The sequence below is a fragment of the Ailuropoda melanoleuca genome, chromosome 5 (assembly GCF_002007445.2).
Source record: "Ailuropoda melanoleuca isolate Jingjing chromosome 5, ASM200744v2, whole genome shotgun sequence".
Classification (NCBI taxonomy): domain Eukaryota; kingdom Metazoa; phylum Chordata; class Mammalia; order Carnivora; family Ursidae; genus Ailuropoda; species Ailuropoda melanoleuca.
In genome coordinates this window covers 46,550,743-46,570,952 of record NC_048222.1, presented here as the reverse complement: position 1 = coordinate 46,570,952, position 20,210 = coordinate 46,550,743, and the positions used below count along the sequence as shown (strand labels likewise).

General features: G+C 40.9%; 1 protein-coding gene across 4 annotated transcripts in view; it reads right to left on the bottom strand.

Moving 5' to 3' along the window:
* RORA (RAR related orphan receptor A) overlaps nucleotides 1–20,210 on the bottom strand; it is a 702,106-nt gene that overhangs the window by 23,558 nt on the left and 658,338 nt on the right. For all 4 annotated transcript variants that reach the window (XM_034660892.1, XM_034660894.1, XM_019803475.2 and 1 more), the window contains 2 exons: nucleotides 17,645–17,730; nucleotides 1,437–1,578 (listed from right to left, as the gene is read on the bottom strand). In XM_034660892.1, coding sequence (XP_034516783.1) covers nucleotides 1,437–1,578; nucleotides 17,645–17,730 — 228 coding nt within the window. The remainder of the gene's footprint in view (nucleotides 1–1,436; nucleotides 1,579–17,644; nucleotides 17,731–20,210) is intronic.

Below are 20,210 nucleotides of genomic sequence, written 5' to 3'. Positions count from 1 at the left end.
AGTTCTTGAGAAAACGCACACACAACTTGTGATCTTAGCTTACAAGTTCACAAGAGATGTACCTGACTTTGTCAGTTTAGTGCCACTGAAAGATGAAATTTGCAGAGCTGCATATCACAGGAATTTCTGAGTATACAGAAGTTCTGTGACTTGCATCTTCCAATGCCCCAAAGTTTATTTTCGTTCCTATATATTCTTAGTGGCCATCCTATACCTGGCTACTGATGTATATCACAGCTCGTGCCTGTGCTGGTCTGCAGGCCCCAAGAACATCTGATTATGGCGAAGCAGGCTTTCAGAACGCCTGCCCAGCATTCTGAAATATTTTCCACAGGCTGAAATTCCACTGGAAGAGATGTTTCCTTCAAGGGGATCTCTTAAGAGAGCCAGCCAGCCTGTATGTTCGTAAAAGTCCTTAAAATGTACCCACTATACTTTCTGCCCAGTTTCCTTGTATAAGAATAACTGTCTTGAAATCTGGTGTTGATTATTCAGTGCACTTAAGATAGTTTTCCAGGAAGACCTTGAAATGTTTTGCAATTGAATGATAGATGGCCTCTATTTCTTAAAATAGCTTCTTTTAAGGAAAAGAACATTTGTCATTGAGCCATGCTTTGCACTGTTTTCACACGTTCTGTATGTACAAATATATGGCTTTTTCTTTTGTTTTGAGACATATTTTGATTTGCCGTTTGATTTCTTATTGGGTCATCTGCTTGTGCAGTAGTGTGTTACATAGTTTTTACATATCAAATGTTTAATATTTATATTGTAGATTTCCCAGCTTTGTTTTATTGTTAATCTTTAGTTTTGTACCACTGTGGTTGGAAAATATACTTGGTGTGATTTAAATTTGTGATATTTGTTACATCTCTTTTTATGTGACTTAACCGGGGGATTCTTCTGTGTGTGCTTGAAGAATATGTGTAGTCCCTTTGTCTTGGATAGAATGTCTTACATATATCCTATAGAACCATGTATTCTGAAGTAGGCCCTAAGTAAAAAATGTTCTTGTTGAAAAAGAAATAATAACTTTAACTGAGGGTACTCTTTTAAAATAAAGCATATCAGAGAGGAGAGGGACCAGGGGATGGTTAAATAGTTGATGGGGATTAAGGAGTGTATGGAAATCTTAAATCACCGTATTGTACACCTGAAATTAATATAACACTGTATGTTAACTACACTGGAATTAAAATTTAAAAACTTAAAAATTTTTAAAAAACCCCTAAATATATGACTTTGATTTGTGATTCAAAATATCCAGTTAACAGCGGACTCCAGTGGATTATTGAGGAGAAAGTAACTGCTGGTGGAACCCAGAAGGCCTCCAGAGGAGGGCAGGTGGAGTGGGGGAGGGGCAGATCTGGGTCCAGGGCTCGGAAGGCCCTTGCACAAGCCGATGCTACCATACAGCTCAAGCCATGAGTGCTCACCATCTCGAGACATCCCCACGGCAAGGCATTTCTGTAATCGACAGTGTTGGCAGCGGTTTCTACTGGTTCGATCAATCAAACAGTTCTTCTGACGAGGACAGGAGTAGGTGGCATTGCTTTGCTGACTTCTCCTGAAAAAGCCCTGTGATTCAGTTATAAAATATAAAACAGGTTAGTGGCAGTTTGAGCCGTATGATACGAAAGGCAGCATACTAAGCACTGAGCAGCATTAACGTTTAATGGAGAATTAAAGTTATAGCAGATCATCCAGGAGACCATTAATGACATTAAAGTCACTGTTTTTTCTTGGGTAAAATTGATCCCTAGAGCCTAATCCTCTGTCCCTTACACACGCGAAACTTTAACTCCAACAGATGGCTGCCTACGTGATGAGGCCTTCTTGACTTCTGATGACTAAACGGTGTGCTTGATGGATCGGTACAAAGGCACTTATCGTTAACCTTTACCTCCAAAATAGTTTTAGTGGAATAAGCAAAACATTTCTCTGGGATGTCCAGAGATAAGGAAAATGCTGCCTCAGTGTAACTCATGGTGGCTGCAGTCCTGCTGTCCTGGGTTCTCTCTCCTAGCCCACGGACCCCTACCACACTCCAGGCATCTTGCATTCCCTAAGACAGAATCTCCTGCCCCAAGAACTTAAATGACACCTGGATGGATTATCTTGGCAGAGAAGTCAGAATGAGAATACTCCTCAATCCTTGAGAGTTTGGAAATATCAGGTGTTCAGAGTCATGGCCTTTATTTAACAAATCCAATCCGATGTTCATCAAGTTCCATTTACTTTTTTTTTTAAATTAAGATTTATTTATTTATTTGAGACACAGAGTAAGTGAGCACAAGTAAGAGGGGCAGGGGAGGGGGAGAATCTCAAGCAGACTCCCCACTGAGCATGGAGTCTGATGCAGGGCTCAATCCCAGCACCCATGAGATCATGACCGGAGCTGAAACCAAGAGTCTGATGCTTAACCAACTGGGCCATCCAGGTGCCCCTCTACTTACTTGTTAAGACTGTTTTGGAAATGAGAGGTGTATGCAAAGATGCCTAAGGAGCTAATGACCTCAAAGATTTCATTTATTCATTCACTTATTCATTCATTCACTCTTGCTGACTTCTTGACCTGGATCCTTACTACGTCATTAATTTTCAGTGTTCATTCTTTTCCTAAAGCTACACATTTTTCTTTTGGTTATCTTCTAGAATAAGTTTTGCTATGTAGTATTAGCATTACCACTCATTTGAAAACATGCTCTAATTTTAAATAGATTCTTCTTCAATAGATTATTTAGAAGCACATTTCTTAATTCCTAAACATATGGGGGGGTTGGTTGTCTTTTTATTGTTGACTTATTTCTTAGTGGTTTTGCAAGCTAGGGAGGTCCTGAAGAAAAGGAAGGTAACCAGAATCCTTTCCATGACGTAGAGCCATCAAGGGTACAAAAGAGCATTATTATCTTCAAATCCTTAATGGTAAAGATACATGACCTCAACAAAGGGGACACCACTGGAGAGGGGAGAAGTAAAATCCTGAAGAACTGACAGAGTAGCAGGCACACTGACAAAGGTACTTTCTCACCAAAGATTTTTCTGGAGGTCAACTTGGCAGTTGTATCAAAATCCTTAAAAATATGTCTATTTATTGCATCAATAATTATCCTTTAGGGAATATATTTTAAAGGAATATTAAGAATGGTATAAAGACTCATCATAAGCACAGTCCAAAATATAAAAATAATTTAGAAAGATGCTAAATGTCCCACATTAGTGAGTTGCAAGAGTCATACTGGATATCCATATCTTCGGAAACCAGTAAAAATGGTATTTCAGAAATACAATTATTAACATAAAAAGGTGATAAAAATAAACATCTTTGTGCTTATCTGCGCTTTCTGATTTTTCTACAGAATGTAGGTGGAAAGGTACGTGAACTACGTGGGGAAGAGCAATCTAGTAAATCTGCTTTCTTTTGTGAAGGGCTGGTGACCGTGGGTTAAGTCAATGGCTATGATGGATAAGACCTCAGTTCCCACCTTTTTGTTTTGGAAGCCAGCCGAGAATGGGAGAGGGCAGGGCACTGACCTATCACCCACTCTTGGCTGTCTGCCAACTACTCACTGGCCTCAACCTGGGCGGGGCTGGGGACCCGGGGTCTCAGACCGTCTGTCTGATGTGCTTTGAATCTCACTTCTCTCAAAATACCTAAAGCTTTGGGGTTTTTTGTTTTTTGTTTGTTTGGTGTGCTTTGTTCCTCTATGAAAAGCAAGCTTTCTTTGGAGCTTAATGAAGAGAATTTGAGAAAATAAAAATCTCTTTCTAATCCTTAGAAAGAGATATTAAGAGGTACCGGTCTAGGTATTCAGTTTGTCTGAGATACAGAATCTCCGTCAAAGCTGGAAGGTGTCTATTTCTTGAGACCCGACCTTTCTTCAGAGCCTCCATGTTTGCTATCACTACAGGTGCCTAGGGTCAGGAAATACTTGCTTTGCCTTTAGCTGAGGCTGAAATTTTGCCTGCTTCACAATGAATGTGCTCCATTTTGTTCTATGATCATCAAATATGGAGAATGTCCAAGTGATCTCTTCTTCTCTGAATGGAAGCAGTACTCGTGGACCGCCAGGCTATCTCCCAATCCCTCACCTGTAGACCAAATCTCAGCATCTGTCACCTTTCCTCCTAGGTTCTTCCCCACCCCACCCCCCATTAAGAATTTCTTCTCAGAATCCTCTCTGGTTTCTCCACTTCTTTCCAAAATATGAAATCCAGAACTAGATACAGCTCTTGGATAATGGCTGGGTCATTAACAAAAAAGATGTTACTTTTTAGTTTCCACTTATTAAACTCCAATTAAGATCAACCATCACCAAAAAGTTCCAGAACGCTGGCAAAGAAGCCATATAAAACCATCAGTTTGCTCTACTACCAGGGAATGCTGTGAAAGCATACTGATGATGATAATGATAGAGAAATTTTAATTAGTGCTTGTATTAATCACATATTTTTATTTATATTTTTGATGCTTTGATGTCTTGGGGTCTTGTGACCCAGGAGAGATTACATTTCCCAGGGCTAGCTAATTCCTAGAGATCACAAACAGCTTGCCCGGGGGAGGGGGGGGGGCACACTTTTCATAGGCAAACCAACCAATCCAGAGCCCGTCTACCCAACCACTTCCCCTCTGAGGCTCTCACACTCTGGGCCACTATTGCCCTGCCCATTTTATCCCGGGACCAGGTACTAGACGAGGAGGGCTGCCTAGACTCCAGAGCTGGTGAAAACTAGCCAAGCTGAAACCTGCTTATCTTGCCTTGCCCATTCCCTCTTAAGGGAAATCACAACAAGGGCTCTTGCGCATATTTCCCCTTTCTCCCTCCACCTCTGACTGACCTTGCTGCTTCCCACTGTGGCCTCCCCTGCTTCCAGGGACCTGTGAGTCTAAAGCCTTCTTCCTTTATGTTTGCGTCTGTGTCTTACCTACCCGACTAAAACAAATCCCAGGTATCGTTAAAACAGTGCTTATTATGGTGCCAGGTACCCTGTGCTTTCTGTGGATGACGTCCTGTGATTCTGACGGGGGCAGCACGAGGAAGGCACCACCGTTTCCTTGGTTTCTGGGACAGCGACTTTCTCAGAGCCCCACCTCTAGGACTGGGTAAAGGCAGGATATGAATTCATGCGGCTTAATTCCAGAACGCACACTTTTATCCTTTTTATTTTTCTGCTGCCCTTGCATGTCAAAAGGATTTCCACTTGGTTGTTCTCATAGAGGGCAGCCATTAAATTAGGCAAAGAGACAGGTATGAATAAAGTAGCAAGACTGATCTACTCTGAAATTGCTGTTTTCCTTCAGGTCAGCCCTGTTAGCAGGACTAAAGGCCACTGCCCAGGCATTTTGCAGATTTTTTTCCTAAAGCCACCTCCTGATGGGGCTTGGAGTCACATGAAAAAACCAGTCTCATGATCTCACTGTTTTCCCTCATTTCTGACCAGAGCATTAGGTCTCCTTTTATTCACGTTACTTATTTCTAATTTATTGGGAGAGATTTGGAAAACAAATATAACAGTAACAACAACAACAAACTTACGTCAAGGACACTGCGAAACTAAAGACCTCTATCATGAAAGGTATCTGAGTAATTACGCCATAAATTGCAAGGCAAATCCATGAAGCATTCCACATGTACTTTGAGCACTGAGGCTGGAACTAATGTCTGGCTTCCAAGCTATCAACTTGAAAAAGAACTATACTTCTTTAGATGGCTCAGCTTTGAAGGGTTTGGGGAAAGTAGGAGTGCAAACAGACACACCTTGCTCTTGACAATACCATTTATTCTACACTGAGTCAGCTGAGCAAGTGCCTGCTGAAAGTTCTGGGAGTGGCTAAGAGCCAGAGGAGAGATCCTGCTTTTGGACTGAGGCAACAGAGTCATGCCCAGGAGAGCTATCACATACCATGTGGGATGGGTCAAGTGGGGTTATAAGGTGAGAGCTATGAAGGGAGAGAGAGGGTAAGCCTGTGTGACTCAGATAAACCCTGAACTTTATATTTCAGACAGAATGAGGGCTTGGTCTTCTTTTTTCTCTCTCTCTCTCTCCCATCCTTCCTTTCTCTCTCTTCCTTTTTTTTCTTCCTTCCTTCCTTCCTTTTGTTCTTACTCTTCATTTCAGCATTCCTGGGGATTTCTCGGGGGCTTCAGGATTTGGGAAGTTAAACTAAAATATTTAAAGCTAATGAACACATAAGAGGAGGAGGATTAGAAGAGCAAGAAGGAGGAGGAAGAAAGGTAGAAAATATGGTAGGTGTCTTCCCACCTAAAGGTAGAAATATACTCATAAATGTAGAAGCAGGGTCTCTACTGACTGGGGAGCAACCCTGGAAAGGGTCCCAGTGAAAAATGAGTGAGCTGAGACACAAGTTCTAGGGCTTGGGGAGTTTGAGGCCACACAGAGAGCAGGGGCGGCACAAGCCAGTGCATGGAGTTTTGGGTGGAACTGAAGAGGTATGTAAGAAGAAGAGAGAAACCGCGGAAGCTATGAGTTAGCTAGATTAAGTTCACAGTTTTGGAGTTTTATTGCCAAAAGATGAGCTAATGAATTACTTCTTTGGCTTTCTTAAAAGTTCACTTTTTATGGATGTCAAAATACATGGAGATACGACCTTGTGAACTTGGTGGGCTTGAGCAGAGAGCCACCATGATGAATTCCAGGGGAGCAGAACTTGATGTGACTGTGGGACACTATCACCACCTAGTGGCAGCATACCACCATGCGGTTACTGCAAATAATTCATTAGAATAATAGAAAAAGGCCTTTAGAACTGAAGAAGTTGAGAGATTATCAGGTTCAGTAGTTCTCAAACAGATGGTGCATCAGAATCACCCATGAGGCTTTAAAAAAATACACCTGAAATCTATTGAACCAGAACCTTTGGGGATATAGTACTGAACATACATAAGAATTTGAACAATATGAAGGTGCCATTTTTGCAGGCCAAAAAAAAAAAAGATATCAATTTATATGATAAATATTTTAACAAAGCTTCCTGAAGATTCCACTGCCTTCCCCATGTTAAGAACCACAGACCTGCTCTAGTATTCCTATTTTGTAGATAACAAAAAGGAAGCTCAGAATGGTTAGTGACTTAAGGTTGTCTCATGCCTGGTAAGTATTAGTGCTGACACTCAAAGTCCAGTCTCCTAATTATAAGTACAGTCCCCTCTCATTTAAGTGTCTTTCCTGAAGTGTTGGGCTAAGGGAAGTGACATCACACAGTCCTGACTTCCTCATACACACCGTCTGTATCGATTTCCATAAACTCAAAGAGAACTCTCCAATGTTTACTCCCTTAGCCTTGCAAAGTGCCTTTCATAGAGTTTTATTTCTAATTTCTGCCTTCCATTGTCTGGAAACTTCTAATGCCTAACTTTTGACTTTAGGAAATTGTTCCTCATTCCTACTAGTTTGGAGTTCCCCATGACTGGGACTGAGGCCATGGCGTATGGGAAAAGACTCATTCCAGACCGCAAGAGCTGAGTGTTAAAATTTCAGGAGTTTTGTGAACCAATCATAAAATGTAACCATTATTTAAAATTAACTTATTTTTATTTTATTACTTTGCTATTCTCATGTTCCTGAAGATATTTACATCAATTATATCTGGACCGTGAGGACACTACGTAATGGTGTGCTATGTCTTCCCTGCTCTGCATTCACTGAGAGGTCACGTTGGGAGGCCTGAAACTGACCACGTGCTGGGAGTGTTTATACCACGGAAACTGGCAAAAGCTAAAGTTGGGGCTTCATTTAATTGTGCTGCTTATTTTCTAGATTTAAAAAGTGATAAAGAAAGCAATAATGTGGGTTAAAGGTAAAAGTATACAATGTCTGTAGCCATCACATTGTGAAGAGCACAACAAATTTGAGGAAATATTCTTCCAGTATTTAAAAACTATTATCTGATTCAGTAAGGAGGTTGCTCATGTCATCGCTGGTGAATGACTAAGTTCCAAAACACATCCTCCTTATTTCACTTTCCTCTTATTCATTAACGTAAATGAAAATATCAACATTCATATTGACACCGCAGTCCTTCATCAACTGCAAACACAGGTACGGATGTAGGAGTTCAGCAAAAATTACTGAGAGCCCCTGACAAGCATCATTTGTCTATATGAAGTTTAGAGAACAGAATATTGCAGATTTCACTGTTCGTGAATTGTGTGACATTACATCAGTGACATATACATTGAAGTTATGTACATACAGATAGACACTGTTTCCCAAACTCAGTTAAAAACTGACCAGCACGTGACTGGACCAAGCCAGTTCCCATCAGGCTGTCTGAATGAATCCTCCGTACTTTGGATGGGCCTCTACCCAAAATTGTGCTTTGGCTTTCTATAGCTCTATCATCCCCTGCTCTGCCCCACACACACACACATTCTTCAGTCCCTTCAACTGAATGGTTTTATCTTCATTCCAGAACAGAACATATCCCAGCCCACTGCCCGTTTCCTGGCCTCCTCTCCTCCAGTGTCTGCTTGCTCAGTCAAGGGACCAACTTCATCCCAATTACTCAAAGCAGAGCGACAGGCTTCACTTCATCCCTGCCTCCTCCCCTCCTGCACCCACGCAGTCACCATATTAGGCTGTTTCTTGCCATCTTCCTATTTCTCAAATCCTTCTACTGTTCTCCACCTTTACTGCAATTTTCTCATGTTTATATACCTACCATCTCCCAAACTGGTTATTATACAGCCTCCCAATAGGTCTCTCTGCATCCATTCACATTCCCTCCCAATTCATTTTCACACACTTACTGGAGACCTTTTCTCAAACATCAACCTGATCGGGTCACTTCCCTGCTTCTTAGCCTTCAATGGCTCCCTACTGATGGTCAGGCTACAATCACCCGTCCAGGCAACTCTCTACTACATTCAGTCCTCTTTTCAAAGTCACACTCTGGCCAAGCCTCAACTGCTGTGTTCACAGTTCCTCCAAGGGCAATCCCCCAACTCCCCCACTCCACCCCCACTTGCAGAAGCTCTCCCCTTCTCTTCAGGATTCAGAGAGATAATCACTTTCTCTGACTTTGCCCCTCCCATGTACACCTTGATGGCCAGGTCTCCCTCACTGATTGCTTTGTTTCTTTGTTTCCAGGAGCTAACCCGGTACTTAAGAGAAATCAACAAATACTTGCTGAATGAATGACCAGAGGGAAAAATGACCGTACTGATTAAAAACCATGGTGACAATCATATGCTGAACATATACTCAATACTAGGCACCGTGTAGGACACTTGGCAAACATTATTGATCTGCAATTCACATCAACCTTGCAAAGTAAGTATTTCTAGATCTGTTTTACAATGAGAAAATTCAGGTGCAGAGAGGTTAAGCCATGTGTTCGAAGTCTGACAGCAGGGAAGGGGAGGAGCCAGGATTTGAACTGCTGAACCCTACACGCATCGTATTCCAAATGCCATAGACTTCTTAATACAGTACCAAAAAAGCATCGAAACAGACATGTGGGGCAGATCGAACGGAACAAGATAAACAATAAAACCAAACAAACAAGCCCCAAAGCCCCACTTTTCAGTTCTGTAGTCAAAGTTCCATATGATAATTTAGACACAGGAGAGGGAGGTGACATTTCACAGGGTGTCAAATACCACATTTATATACGGGTAAGAAAACAGTTTCATTTGCTGGATGTACTCAATAAAAAGCTTTGAAATATACATGGCGTTTCCTATCGGAGTTATTAATAATTTTGCCCCAAAGTGTGGGTTGGCTGGATGGAGAACTCTGGGTGTGGTTGGGAAGGTGCTCCGAGGGTCCTGCTCTGAGGGGGCTCCCCTCCTGTTTGGGGTTCCTACTCAGTAAGCCAGAGGCTGAAATGCTGATCTGATGTTTGGTCTTTTGACAATTTTCACTTAATGAATTGATTCCTACAGTTCATTAACATACCCACTTCCACTTCTGTATACACATATGTCTTAATTAGCTGTTCATTGGCTGTTTAATTACAAGAAAACAGCTGACAGCTGCCTTGCTGAATTCTAATGGCAGACGCTTTGGAACGGCTACACATTTGCTTTTGACAACCAAGATTTATTCATAACTCTATGATTTATTATGAATGTTCCTATGCCTGCCTGAATTATTGTATTTTCCAATACAACTAAAAAATTGGAATTTGGGGGGACCGTCGAGGTGGGTGTTATGTCTCCCTCTCATAGCAGAGAATCCCTTCTGTAAATGATGAACTGTTACAAATTTATTTCTCTGGGCAACTTTCTGTTGAGAATATTCAGATGTATGGGGGGTGGGGAGAAGAAATATCTTTGGATAAACATGGGCAGAGAGTTAAGTATTTAAAGTTAAGGAAGAATATAACTGTCGATTTAATTTTACTGAGGGGTAAGGAGAGGGCATGAATAGATTAAAATCAGAGACAGGAAGAGGCAGAGGAAATGAAAGAATTAAAATGGGGGGCGCAGGAATCATCGTCCTCAAGGAAGCAAATGAAGAAGGGAATTTGTTCTTCAGGAAAGAATAGGCAACCTCATTCGCAGAAGTTAGCTGGTACAGCGCTACACTCACACAGCTGTTAGCAATAAATCATGAAATCATAGATCTCCTGAACTACTTTCCCCTTCAAGAATGACCGGCCTCCCTGTAGGATTGTATGTGCAAATGATCTCTGATTAAAGCTGACCTCATGTGTCATATTTGGTAAGTGTAGATGTCTGCTCTGCCGTACTGTGATCTGCCACACTCCAACTCAATCCAAATGCACACATTCAACGGCAGTGATCCCCAGGCGAGCGTGAGTAGCTCTGCCCTGAGCCAGACCCTATGTTAAAGCCCTACTGACATCAAGGCCATAAGCCCAGCATTGCCTGTGAGCTGAGGAAGGGCAGCAGTTACTGAGACATGATTAAGACCAAAACAAAGAAACAAAAAATACAGAAAAAAAAAATCCAAATCATCTTGATGCACATTGGGGTTTCACACGTTCTACTAACTTGTGCATCTCATCACAGGACTGGAAGAGTGAGCGAAACGAAATTTTTTTCTTATCACCTGGTATATAACAGAACTGAAACTCTGATGTCACAGGATGCAGTAACAGCCAAGTCTAGTTTTCATTTTAAATGGCTAGCTCTAATATTGGGGCCAGGTGTTATAAAACATTAAAATAAAAATGGTGGGCATGAATATATATATCTATGCTGAAACGCGGATAAAATTGGTCCAACGCTAGTGACATTTCACGACTGAAATAAAAATATTAGACTCCTCTAAAAAACAATTTGAGCCTAAATGGAATATTTATGGACATTTCTTTTTAGCCTAATACATACAAACCTCTAGAAATTGCTTTAACTCTTTCAGGGAAAAAAAGGGAAAAGTACCAATTTTGCATTCTGGATATCTCTGAAAAGGCTTTTTCATTGTTAATCTCAGACAGCACATCATGGTTTTTTTTCCTTTATTAAATTCAATTTAGTTAACATATAGGGTATTATTAGTTCCAGGGGTAGCATTTAGTGATCCATCAGTGATTCCTGAGTTGCATGCAACACCCATTACATCAAGCGCCCTCCTCAATGCCCATCACCCGTTTAGCCCATCCCCCCACCCACCTCTCCTCCAGCAACCCTCAGTTTGTTCCCTATAGTCAAGAGTCTTGCACACTGTTAATGCAAAGACACTACTCCAAATTCTCCCTTCGCTGGGTGGAAAAGGAAACTTTCGTAGATCCAGAAAGTCTAAAGGATATAGATAACTGTTTTTATTGTGAGATAAATCTTTCTTCATCATCATCTGAGCAGCCACTGTATCTAATGAGGAAGCCAGGAATGGAAGTGGAATGAAAAATAGGACCACTTCTCAAAGGAAACCTCAACCGGTGTAATTTTTCTACAAACACTTCAGCATTTTTATTCACTGTGAAGACTGAACCTCAACCCTAACATCCACAGCCTCTGTTTTATTTCTGGCCTTTTCCTCTGCCTGCCCATTCCATGGTCTGACCCCTCCTCCCAGACAGGCCTGCCTCAGTTTACCCCACACCCCCTCCTGCTGCTCACCCAGGTCTGGGACTAAATTCTGTTCCAAGAGCTCAGAAACATGTTTAGTGACAGATCTAAGCTCCTGCAGGCCTCGATCTTATGTTTTTCTGAAATGCAATATTCAAGACATGACCAAAGCTGGTACACTGTTCCCTCATTTCAAAAGAATAAGTAGGGGTTCCTGGATGGCTCAGTCGGTTTAGCCTCTGACTCTTGTCGGCTGTGATCTCAGGGTTGCGGGATCAAGACCAGTGTGTGGTCTGGAGGGCTCTGCACTCAGATCTCAGGGTTGTGGGATCAAGACCAGTGTGTGGTCTGAAGGGCTCTGCACTTAGCATGGAGTCTGCTTAAGACTCTCTCCCTCTGCTCCCCTCATGCTTGTGTGTGCATTCTCTCTCACTCTCAAATAAATAATTAAAAAAAATATTAAAAAAAAAAGAAGAATAAGTAAAGTACCTTTTTAATAAAAACCTTGCTATAATAGAGCCTTTAAAAATTTGGGGATGGCATACCCTTCCTTATTTTCCACCATCCATAGAAAGTGACCCCTTGTTCCCTTTGTTGTATGTTGTCCCCAAAAGACAACCAAGACTTCCCCACCTCTAGGTTTTTGCTGCCACGTGGGCATGTGCTGTTCGTGCCACACCATAGATTGTAGCCTTACTCTAGGACTTAGTTCTTTTATATATATATATATATTAAGTACACTTCACCAAGGCATAAATGAAATACAGAAACACACCATTGTTAAGATGCACCCTGATGAATTTTGGCCACGCGTACACCTGTCGGAACCACCGCCACAATCAAGACGGAACACTGCCACAAGCCACAAAAAGTGTCTTTCTCTTAGCAGTCATTCCTTACCTTGGTTCCAGGTTATTACATATGCTTTCTGCCATTATAGATTTAAAAGTTTTACTTCTTCTAGAATGACATATAAATGCAATTATACAGTAATTATTCTTTTGTTTCTGGCTTCTTTCATTCACCATAATGTTGTTTGTGCACATTTGGTACACCCTCTCTCACTGCTAAGCAGCACTCCATTCTATGGACCTTATTCTTTTATCCCTTTCTCAGTGGATGGGCATTTGGGTTGTTTCCAGTTTGTGGCCGGTATGAATAAAGGTGCTACAAATATTCAGATAAAAGTCTTTATATGACAGGTGCTTTTGTTTCTTTTGAGTAACTACGTAGGATGGGTCGTTAGGTCCTATGTTAGGTTGATAACTTATCATATTACCACCTTTTTCCAAAGGGGCCGTACCATGTCACCACCCCCCAAGTAATGTAGGAGACTGGAAAGTTCACCACTTTCTCTGCATTTCCCTGCAGTGTTTTTGTTCTTGTTCTGCATGTTTTGCTCTAATTTTAGCCTTTCAGATGAATATGTCACGGTATTTCACTGTGGTTTTACTTATATTTCCCTAATGATTGAAGATGTTGAGAATATATTCACGCGTTCACTGGTTCCTTGCCCAGTGTTTGTGAAGAGATTGTTCAAGTTATTGTTTTTTTATTATTATTTTTGTCCTTTTATCTTAAAATTTATTTGTTTTCTTTTATTTCTTCCAGTATATGGCTTGCCTTTTCATTTTACTAATGATCTCTTTTGAAAGGTACAAGTTTTTAATTTTGATCAAGTCCAATTTGTTATTTTTAAAGATAAGGTAAGGACTTCAGTGTGTGGTCTGAGAAATATTTGTATGTCTACGGTTACAAAAATACATGATTTCCTCTAGAAATACAGAGTTACGTTTCATGCTTAGGACATTCTTTAAGTTAATATCTGCTTTCACAGGGGCGCCTGGGTGGCACAGCGGTTAAGCGTCTGCCTTCGGCTCAGGGCGTGATCCCGGAGTTATGGGATCGAGTCCCACATCAGGCTCCTTGGCTGGGAGCCTGCTTCTTCCTCTCCCACTCCCCCTGCTTGTGTTCCCTCTCTCGCTGGCTGTCTCTATCTCTGTCAAATAAATAAATAAAATCTTTTAAAAAAAATCTGCTTTCACAGAGAGGCATAAAAGTTAATTTTTTTCATATGAATGTCCAGTCGTTCCAGCAAAATTATTTGTAATGACCACTTTTCTTCATTGAATTCAACTGGCATCTTCGTCAAAATTCAATTGACCTTAAATGCATGGATCTCTTTCTGAATCCCCCCCTTTTAAAATGTTTTCTGGTTTATTAAACCTGGGATTCGGTTCTTGCATTGCTCCTATGCAGACCTCATCTCTACAACTAGACCATAAACCGCCTGAGGTGGATCAGGTCTTCCAGGCCTCTGGACCCCTTACAGTGCTTATATAGCGCCTGGCCCCAAGGGGGCGCTCATATTTTTGTTTTTAGTAGCGGAATCTACATCGCATAGCAAATGGTCACAAAAAAATCAGGACTGGACCCATCCATGTTCTGGAAATGATATCTGACTAGAGCCGCATGACTCAAGCGTATGGAATTGGGCTCCAATGATTGTAACAACGGCCAACCGTTACTGAGCGATGGTTATATGACTGGCACTTTCCTCGGTGCATTACCTAAATGCACGTGATAACCCCGGGAAGTAACGACAACGTCTGTCCTCATTTTACAGATGGGGAGACAGGGGCGCAGAAAGGTTGGACAGGTGCTCAAGCTGGGAAAGCAGAACTGGGATTCAAACCCAGGCAATCAGGTTCCAAAGTCAGCGCATGAGCATACGACAATACTGTCTCTCTATAGGTAACAAAGGGGACTTGCAGAGGCTGGGCTGGGAATACCCAGGAGCCAGAGAAAAGAGCTACCAAACTTGCATCACTTTTGCGGTTTATGTGCAATGCTTACCTGAGCAAATATGTGGTAAAATAAATAATCATTTCAGCAATTAAATAGGTTCTTTGGTTTCTTATGGTTTCAGGTGGTTGACTTGGCAATTTAAAATACATTCACAAAATGATTAGCTCAGAAAATGTCTGAGTCACTTTCTTTTCACTAGGTATCCATTTATATATATAATTAGAAATTTTCCGTATGTCTAGTGATCCTATCACAGAGATAAATTATTTATAATTTATGATGCTATAACTACCCTCACCTGGGTAGAGCATGATAAATCATTAACATCAACGGCAAAAGCAGAAGTCTCTTGACTTCACCACAGCCAGAAGTAAAAATATTAATTATAGCAGAGGGAGACTATAATTGCAGAGCAAACACTATATGCATCAAATATAAACACATACCACTGTATAGGTTCTAGACTGGGCCTAGGCCCAATCTGTTAATAAAATTAAGTTTTAATTGCTTGATTCTGTGATTTCTGTTGTATAAAGTCAATTGGACAGAAGAACAGAACCACAGATAACCAAAATACACTTTGGCATCAAGGCTGTACAAGATCGGAGAGGGAATCTAGAAAAATGACCACAATAAAATAATAGCTGCCCTTTGTGTTCTTATGGGTTTAATTTTCGTCATAAATAAACATTGAGGGTAAAAAGAAACACACATTGTTTCTGCTTATATAAACCCAGCGGTTCTCAGTCCAGATTTTATTGAACAGCATGTTGTTCAAGAATTTTCTGAACTATTGCGTTATTTCACGCCAAGCAGCCCTCACCCCACCCTGGCCCTGCCTTAGACGCGGTTCCGAGGTGCTCCCTTTGGTTGGCACCTAAAATGTGGCATTCCTAGAAGACTCAGAGAGAGTGGTCAGTTTCTTGGGGCAGAGTGAAAGGACACGTGCTAATGCCCAGGACCCTGTCCACTTAAGAACACAACTAGGTGATATGCAGAGTCAAGTCTGCTTGGAACTTCTGGTGCCGGGGAGGCCACTGCTGTCTGTATACCCTTCCCCAAGAAAGGCTGCGCCATCTTGTACCAGAACGAGAAGGTCTGAACACAGAGTGGGTGGGGCGAAGGGTGACAGGTGCCCAGCCACATCAGCCGAATTAACTCTGAAAGTCAACGGGATGACAGTTGTCCCAGGATGGCATAAGCCAGGCAGTGGATTTCGTTTTGTTTACTTTTATTTACTTAATTGATTAATTTTGAGGGAGGGCAAGCTGAGGAAGTAAAAGGACACCATTTTTTTCTCTCTTGGCAATCTAGAACCTGAGGCCTTGCGCGTTGCTATAAAATCCCCTTAAAGTAGCAAGCCCCCTATTCCTAAAAGGCAGGTGATTAAAAAAGCAAAAAGTGTGTTTGGTGGTGTGCAGAGAGCTTGAGTGTCACCAAGATGGGATCACTATGAAGCATCCGAACACGTACAAAGTGGCACGTTACAAAGATTAACAGTAAAACAAAGAATTACGGAAATTACGAGGCAAATTTCCCTGAAGTCTCTCAGTAGTTATTTGCATTTGAAGGTGATTTTGTATTTTATGACACTACATTTTCTAATTTCACTGACGGAAAGCTAACCAAATCGTGGATTTTTTTTTTTTTTTTTTGCCACAGCCTCAACATGCCTTAGGGCTAATTCAGGCCTGGTTCACTGGCAATCAACTGTCTCAGAGGCCGCCTGCATGTTTAAATAGCTTCTCGCCTGTTTATTTTGCACTGTTTTATCCTGTAAGCTGTCTCAAGGCCCTTCCAATATAAGCAGGAGGATTTAAATCTTAATAAATTGAGATTTGAATAACAGAGGCAATCTGGGTTTGGAGGTCTTGAATGATTAGGATAAACATCTCTATTCCCATTCCCAAATTATGCATGTGCTGTAACGCATTCTCTCGATCGGCATCAGTAATAATTAGAATAGTAACAACAGCAATAAAAAGGATAATATTTAGGTTTAAACAGCACTTTTCAGGTTGTAAGGACTTTTATTTACAGCTTTTTTTTTCTTTTTTTTTTAAGATTTCATTTATTTACTTGTGAGAGAGAGAGAGAACATGAGGGGGGAAGGGTCAGAGAGAGAAGCAGACACCCTAATTAGCAGGCAACCGGATGCGGGACTCGATCCTGGGACTCCAGGATCATGACCTGAGCCAAAGGCTGTTGCTTAACCAACTGAAGGCACCCAGGCGCCCCTATTTACAGCTTTTCATTCTATCCTTGGAATAGTTCTAAGAGGTAGGAAGAACAGGTGTTATGCCCACTTTATAGATGAAGAAACTGAGTCTAAAAGATTAAGACAAGCCCACAACAAGAGGGACCCGTGATGGTACTAGGACCAGAACCCAGTTCTTTCCAATGGCTTTGCCATAATTTGGCCAGAAGTATCAACATATGTCTGCCAACAATAAGACCTTCAATCACATTCCTATTGAACTATTGGAAATACCTTCTTATTAAGTTTGTAACAGGGACACTACAGAAATCCAGAGTCATTTCTTTTTTAAAAAAAGATAACCCAAGGTACCGTTCTTCAGGTCCATCAATTCTAGGATTGGAAGTGACAAAAAAGCAACGCTCAAATACTTTTTTCTCTAGCCTCCTGTTATTTTGACGGAAGCCATAAAAATATATATGACTTTCTTAATTGTAATTTAACACCAAAATATTTATTCTGTCCTGTCATCTCTCATCACTCAAAATGCCGAGGAGTTGAATTCTTAGACATAGTGGAAGTCACATCACAAAGATTCATTCTAACATTAATAGAAACAACAACAATTAAAAAGGCTTACCTTGCAGCCTTCACATGTAATGACACCATAATGGATTCCTGATGATTTGTCTCCACAGATCTTGCAAGGAATAATTTCAATTTGAGCTGCAACAGAAGCACGCAACCAGTTAATTACATTTTCTTTTAAACACCTTATAAAAGCGTTCCCTATTCAGCATTTGTATAGTGGAAACTAATAACCTGCTAAACATTATACTGCATTAACTATTCATTGCTGAACTGTGAGGGGACCCCTAGAGCCCTGGACTAAATTATGGCTGCTCGTTATATAATAGCTTTCGGGTTATTAAAATGGGTCATTTGAGAAGGTGTTTAAGAACCCACAAGAAGACTGGAATCAGCATTTCAAAGCCTTCAAGAACTGGAGAGCTCGCAGTTTAGGCCTCAGAGCAAAGCAGATACTAAAACGTTTCCTCCGATCTCATTTTCCATCATTATTTTTAAAAGGTCGTAAATCTGTCTTGGCTGAGCATTGTAGCTCCACTGGTAGGGAAAAAAAATATATTCCAAAAAGTCAAGACTACTTAGGAAAATGATTCAATTCGAAATATTAATAAGTTACATATGCTGGCAAGTTAAGAACGCCTTAATCATCGTTTTTAATTAATGTAGTTGGTATGTGTTAAAAATCAGCCCATTTGTGTACGATCAAAACCTTTCAACCATAAAGTTAATAGCCTATCTGAATTTAATAATGGTGAATCCTGGCAAATAGTATTTGTAGTTTCTCAGTTCTTTATGTTGGAAACTGATTGCCTGGTACAGTGTGCATGTTTCTAATCAACTGATTACTTGAAGCTGCCTCATGTTGCAAGACCACCCAATCAATGACTGATAGATATCACACCAAAGTTCTCGAATACGACAAAGCACATTTCTAAGCAAACACAATATACCTTGAGCACAGTTGGTTGGAAAGAACATCATTAAGGATTAAAAAAATAACCTCAGGAATAATGAGGCAAAACAAAGTTCTTGGCCCACCTATTAAATATAATTTATATGTGAAACAAAGAAGACCAATACTGAGCTGTATACAAAGGATGGCAATGTTCACCAGTGTACCTGGAATGTTCCATTATGCTAAGTTTCATTTTCCATGGTTCTCGCTATGGATATCATGTCAGATTACTAAATCACACACACAAACACAATTGTAAGAGCATAAGTGTACTTCATTTTCGTATAGTCCCTACCTGGCCCCATGCCTTACACAAAGCAATGACTTATCCAAGGAATATGTTGCGCAATGTAAGTAACACACATATACACACAGCCCGCTCCTTCTTCCAGTGTAATCCCACATCCTGCAATAATTTCCACAGCCATTTACTTTGGATTTGATGCGATGTTTGCATTCAATACTCAGAAACAGTATACATTAAATTACTGGATTTAACCTCATTATAAACCATGTGTCCCTGCTAAGTTCCTTTCAAGGGGCCTAGTGCAAGTACCGTGGTGACTTTTAGGGAGTGCAAGCTATTCTAGAAGGAGAGTCCTTTTTCGTGTCTATCACTTTTTTTAAAAAGATTTATTTACTTATTTTAGAGAGTGAGGGAGAGAGTGAGTGAATGCAGGGGGTAGGGGCAAGGGGGAGAGGGAGAGAAGGGAGAGAGTTTTAAGCAGACTCCACAGTGAGTGAGAAGCCTGACGCGGGGCTAGATCTCATGACCCTGAGATCACAACTTGAGCTGAAACCAAGTCAGACGCTTAACCAACTGTGCTATCCAGGCGCCCTCATGTCAATTACTTTTAATTTGACACAGTGAGGTTCACTGTCCAGAGTTAGAGATTGTTCAAAATCTTACATCCAATATATTTCCCATAAGGAGTAAGCTTTCTAATACGTCAATAATGGTGTCTTTGTATGCTGTCTATTCTGAGTTCCACAGTTTAATATGTCACAAGATCACATTTAGCAAAAATGATAATTTCTAAGTCTGCCTCATCCTAGTGTCCTGTTTGATTTCTTCAAGGAAGTTCTTTTTGAAATCTGAACTCTAACAATGCTTCACACTGATGGCCCCTCCAATATTTTTAATATAGTCAAGGCCAAGTTTTGTGTCACATATTGTCTGTAGCTCTAGAGAGAGTTACGTCCAACATTGTTGAGACACAAAAGCCAAGCAGTGGTACAGACATTCTGAAAGGTGCTATCAGCTGAGAGTGACGGCCTGGATTTTCCCACAGGAATTAACTAATCTGTAATGAGAACCAGCCTCCCCCACCCCAACCCCTAAGGAATAGAATAATTAGGCAACATAAAGTACTTGGACCATCTATTAAAATTTATATGTGAAATAAAAAGACTGACACCGAGCTGCTTTTGCTTATGTCTTACCTCAAGCCGTAATCACAGAAATCAGACACGGACAAACTTCGCTAAACCCTGTAGTTTAAGTCGGCATCAAAAAGATGTGAGGCAATTAAAGCAACTCAGTACTGAACTTGGGCCTTTCAGGAGTTACCTTCCTTCCAGGTTAACAATGGAGAGATCAAGCACATCTATTCAGTGTTTTATAAGATATGAAGGCCCTGGGCAGACCATACTGGGAATGCTG